Below are 5,618 nucleotides of genomic sequence, written 5' to 3'. Positions count from 1 at the left end.
AAAAAATATTCGACATAGAAAAATGTTTGTGAAGAATTAAGAAAAAAATGAATTGTCCATGCGGGCTGACGTGTGGGCAAAATTCATGAGAAATGGGACTCCCATCGCCGCACTAAACGCGGAGAGGAGTGAGACGACGTCACTATTTGGTCACGTGACGTACCGTTAGACGCCATATTGGCAGTTTTAGTGCGTTGTCAAGGGTTCAGCTACGTTGCTGAGACGGTTCTCCATTACAATTCGCTCAAATATCGAAAATCCGTCGAAACAAATCGGCATTTTTCGCATAAAAGTGACGGCATTGAACACGGTTTATGCGATTGCACATTTGAATATCCCGGGCAAGTGTCGTTTGTTCGGGTATTTACGATTGTTCGGGAATTCACCTCACCGATTGGACGGTGCAGATGTTTTGTGTTTCTTTTCAGTGATATCTCATGTGCTATGGCGGGAATTCAAATTATTCCGACGATTTTATGGTAAATATGCTTGGTTATGTGCAGGAAACGGGGCCGAGGGGCCCCATTCGGCCCCCTAGTGGTGCGAGTTGGCGAAACAGGGTCGGGTTTTCCGTGCAGTGGCGTCGCTTGCGGCGCTGGGCATTTTGTTATCATTTCTCCAACTTTAACTCAGTGGCGGAGCGTCGGCACTTTTGCCTCGACGATTTACCCCATTTTCGTTCGTTCTGATCAAGCCCACGTTCGGCCCCACACCGCCGCCAGCTGTGTCACTTTGTTTATTCTTCAGCGCTTTGCCCGAATCATTGTTACTAATTAATTCAGTAATTATTACGCTTTGCCATTTAATAAAGCCTTTCCATCTCATCGCACAATTTCCATTTATTCTTGCTGAGGACAATGTCAAGGGCCTCGAATCGCCATCGTTGACTAATCAACTAGTTGCTAATTAATGCGGATAAAACTTGTTGAAAACTTTCCTGAAAAATAGCTGCTTCTGCAGCCAGGATTCTTTAAGTCCAGCATTCTCCTAGGCTCATTCCTTAAATCATTCATTTCATGAATTAAACAACAGTTTGGTTGGTGTATTTAGAAGATAAAAATGCTGTTTTGTTCCTCAAACCTTGTCATTTTATTCGTCTTTATTAAGCGAATTTATCGTACCGACGCGTATAAAGAATAGTCTGGAAAGTGACTGAAGTTTCGTCTAAAAACGCATGCATGAATGAAATTTTTAAAACCGCTCTTGGTTTTAGGCTGATATTTAGGGAACCAGTTGAGCTACAAAGCTCTAGTTTTCACCAGCGAATAGAGCATTTAATTGCGCACATTTTTTCATATAAACTTCAATGTGATAATTTTTCTGGTTTTCATGTTAATGGCTAACATCCAAAATTAGTCCATATCTAGAAAACCGCTCTTATTTTCGGCGTGTTTTTTGAGGCCCGGTTGAACCATCGAGCTCTAGTTTTCACCACTGAATAGCGCATTTAAATGTGCACATTCTAATATCGAACATCCTTTTGATACATTTTTTGGTTTCCTCGCCAATTAGCACATTTTTTCGCATTGCGTTTTGCCTCCAAGCGCCTCAAAAAATCGCTGCAAGCCAGTAAAATTGTGGCATTTTTCTAAACAAATTCCCAACAATTGCTTGAAGAATATTAGTTTTGGGTCATGTTCCCGGAATTGATGAGTAAATTCCTCAGTGGCGTGCGTGTTTTTACCGTAACACCTTTCCTCTTCCAAGCGCCGTCCGATCGCGCTTCTATCGGCTATTCTTTTGCCTCTCTTCATCTCGGCGCTTTGTATACAGGGTAACCCAAATCTCCACCCAATGCCCAATCAATATCGTTACTCAACATCAAAAAACTCTGGATTTGATATGTTGATCACCCGGTGGGATTTGTTAGGAAGAACACTTTTGTTCTGATGTTTTTCTCGAGGAAAGTCGGGAATTATTAAGGAGTTTGTTGCGAAAATGCGGATTTCGATCAGTTTTTCTACCATTTTCTCATTGAAATTGAAAGTTTTTTTGTGCGTTGGATTGCTGTTTTTTTATGTTAAACCGCTATCTCTCTGCATCGCAAAGTGGCGCCAAAAATCGCATTTTGGCCAGAGCGTGAGGTCCTTAAGAATTACCGCCTCCGAGATTTAAAAAAATCGTTGTTTTTCGTCCATTTTCCCAAACATGTAATTAATACGCTTCTTTTTTTCGTCCCCAGATCTAATTCTCTTCGAATATGGCGAAAGTGTTGACCGAAATGGGAGAAGTTGATGAAGTCAATTCAAATGAAGACGGTTAGTCGCTGTGCAATGCAATCATTTCGCGTGATAATCAACCTAATGTTGCAGGTGTTCTTCTAAATGGCTCCGCTATGGAAGTGGACAGTGTCGATAAAAGCCTGCCAGATGCTGGATCTGATATTAAAGACGCCAGTCTGGACAGCAAGGACGGAGAAACTGAAAGTAGCAGAGAGGACGCAACGAGTCAGAGTGCTATGGACGAGGACAGCCAGGACAGCCAGGACAGCCATGCCAGGTAATGCTCAACTTGACTGTTGTTTGGGTGATTTAAATGATTTTTTTTTGTGCAGCCAAGAGAGCGTGGATGGCAAGAGTCAGAGCAGTCAGGACAGTCAAGACTCCAACATGGAGGCCGATCATGTTCCTGAAGAAAACGGCAGTCTAGGGGAAGATGTTGCTGCCACCAATGGCTGCATTCCCCCAGCTGAAGACAGCGAAAACAGCAACACCAGCAGCGAGAAAAACGAAGAAGATAGCAGGTGGGACTCCGTCCTTACCAATCAGGAATTGAAGTTTTAACAGTTTTTTGTTCAATTTTCAGGAGCAGCGGGTCAAGAGCCCCGGATCAAGACCCACTAAATGACGAAGCCAGCGAGAACAGCCAGGACGGGACAACTGATGCGGATAAGAAAAGCGAAAACGGCGAAAAAGTCAGCATTGCCCCAACTTTTCCCTTTGAAAGAGACTAATGTATATTTATTCGTTCAGGAAGTCGCCGAAGAGCCTTCAGCCGAACTTGTGCCCATACCTTCAGCAATAACCGGCGAAGTTACGCTGGAAAAGCTGGGAAAAAGCGAAACCGTTAAAGGTCAGGACACCATTGAGCTTAACAGTGAGGATGAAGGTAAGGAATGGAGCCAACTGGCTATTAGTGGTCTAATCAGTAGTTTACCCATGAAGAATATGCCCGTTTGATCAGTGCTATCCATTGTAGAGCATAGTGTTTGTCTCGAGCTTAGTTTAGTCGTAATAGGGCGCAGGTCTGGTAGATTTAGCGTAAACTACCCAAAAATCTACCGGAACTGACTTGTATATATGGGAGATTCAAATCTCAAACGGTCAATAGTCACTAACTTAATTGCCCAGTAGAGTAGAGATGTTTGTTTGCTCATGAATTCCGGACGTTCTCCCAATATCTTGTTCCTGCTGCCTCTCCTGCTTCCTATTTCCCGTTGAAGGGCAAAACCGTAAGAGACCCGAGCCGGTTGCTCCGCTCGTGTTCCTTTGTTCTAAACCGACTGATCCGTTCCTTATCAGGGGACGTTCTCTTTGTCAACGACTCTAAAACAAACGGCACCGAAGTGATTGACTTGGTAGAGAGTCCAGAAAAGAGTCTTCCCGATAACTCCGACAAAGCGCAGCTGGAGGCGGCGGCGCCCAGGAGAAGCTCTCGAAATGTCAACAAGAGCAGAAGCTACGTGGAGGAGAACGAGAAGGAGGACACTCCGCCTCCTGCGCGACCTGCCGCCGAATCCGAGGAGTCAGACATCGAGGAGGTTCTACCGCAGGATCCTTTAGGTAAGGACGAGACCCCCTCATGTAGGTTATTTCGAAGGAGGAGGAGGAGGAGGCAAGTTCCACACTGTCTCTATACATGCTTGCTGTATAGAATACTGCTCGAGTATTTTGGTTTTTCGTTTTTAAATCGATGCTGATGAAATGAGAGGAGGACCTGCCTACTAAAGCGAAACTCTTTGTGGCTGTTGAGTGAATGTGGGTCTTTGTTTCAGCTGTCAATGACCAGATAACAGTGGAACGCATTCCGAGCATCAAAAAGAAACAGACGGAAAACTCGTCGACGATAGTGGTGAAAGACACTAAGCGCTTGGTCGAGATTGCCTCAAAGTCCTCGCCCAGCCACTCGACGCATCCCAGCGGCAAAAAGGAGCCCACTTTGGTCATCATTGACACCAATGCGATACTCTCAGGTGAGGTTCAGTTTTTGCAATTTTTCCATTTGGAAAAAATCAGTTTTGACAGTGATCACTCCAAACGGGTTCCCCAGGTGAGTGGCACAAGCGATGACTGTCCTACCTTGATCTTCATTCAATGAATTTTTGAACTTACTGGCCGGCGGATAGGGCGAAAATTCCAGATTTATTGGACTTTTTTATCTCCAGAAAAGTATCATCGAATTGAATCAGACCATTCAGCAGTAGTCATGGCTATGAGTGAGAAAATCATTAAAAATCAAGACTCACCAACAAAACAACGGATTCTAAGTGCTTCCAAGCTGACCTACAAGAGGAGATCGCGTTGAACGTAAGATTGAAAATAGCCGAACAACTCGACATAGAAACCGAAAAATTTACCACTCTGCTGCAAACAATTGCCTGCAAAAACACCACAGAAATTACACATCGCGAAAGGAGTAAACCATCCGGTTGAAATTCGGATTTTAGTCCAAGAGAAAAGAAAAGCAAGAATACGATGGCAACAAACACGTCATCCTAGCGATAAGACATCATTAAATAGACAAACTCAAAAGCTAAAACGTGAAATTTACAAATTAAAACAGAACTCTAAATTCCATTATTACAAATTTATCAGCAGATAAAGAAACTGACTATTCCTTGTGGAAGGTTAGAAAGAAAATTAGAAAACCAGTTGTGCCAATGCCGCCTATTAGAAAGGGACTAAGCGATTGGGCTCGTGATGATCAACAAAAAGCCGATCGATTTGCTGAATATCTGGCAGGCGTATTTGTACCAAACAACATACAGTAACCCACCGGTTGCAGACAATATTTCGTCCTCCGAAGTTACTCCGAAAGAAGTGGCAGAAGAAATTAATAATAATCTCAGCCCACAAAAGGCTCCTGAGTGTGATTTAATTACAGGACAAATCCTGAGACAACTGCCAAAAAAGGGGATACTGATGTTAACACATCTATTTAATGCTTCAAACAGGATTAAACATGTACCGGCAATGTGGAAAATAGCTGGTCATCATGGTTCCCAAGCCTGGTAAACCTCCTCAACACGATGTTAAGTCGTATAGACCAATTTCCCTCTTGCCAATAATATCAAAACTTTTTGAAAAACTGTTGCTGAAAAGACTTAAAGAAATATTAGAGAAACAAAAGTTAATCCCCGATCACCAATTTGGAATCCAATCAAACCACTCTACAATTGATCAAGTGCACCGAATAACTGATGTAATGAGAAGTCAGTAGAAGAAAAGAAGGTCTGTTCAGCACTATTCCTCGACGTATCGCAGGCGTTCGACAAAGTATGGCATGAAGGGCTGGTCTACAAAATAGGTAAAATGTTACCCCAACCGAAAGGAGTTACAATAGCAACATATGCGGATGACATAGGATTAATATCAACTGACACAAATCGAGTAACAGCC

General features: G+C 43.1%; 1 protein-coding gene across 1 annotated transcript in view; it reads left to right on the top strand.

The window, feature by feature from the left end:
- The window catches only part of LOC109539484 (MOG interacting and ectopic P-granules protein 1), a gene marked incomplete in the record, with an annotated part of 18,576 nt that overhangs the window by 7,171 nt on the left and 5,787 nt on the right, over positions 1–5,618 (top strand). Inside the window, 7 exon segments of the mRNA XM_019907259.2 lie at positions 2,183–2,258; positions 2,313–2,499; positions 2,555–2,743; positions 2,806–2,914; positions 2,973–3,108; positions 3,522–3,782; positions 3,995–4,192. Of these exon segments, the coding sequence (XP_019762818.2) occupies positions 2,201–2,258; positions 2,313–2,499; positions 2,555–2,743; positions 2,806–2,914; positions 2,973–3,108; positions 3,522–3,782; positions 3,995–4,192 (1,138 nt within the window).

This window comes from Dendroctonus ponderosae, unplaced genomic scaffold (genome assembly GCF_020466585.1).
Source record: "Dendroctonus ponderosae isolate FM_Combo_2020 unplaced genomic scaffold, Dpon_F_20191213v2 Dpon_F_20191213_8, whole genome shotgun sequence".
NCBI lineage: Eukaryota > Metazoa > Arthropoda > Insecta > Coleoptera > Curculionidae > Dendroctonus > Dendroctonus ponderosae.
The sequence above is the reverse complement of the archived record's forward strand: the minus strand, read 5'-3'. Positions and strand labels throughout refer to the sequence as shown.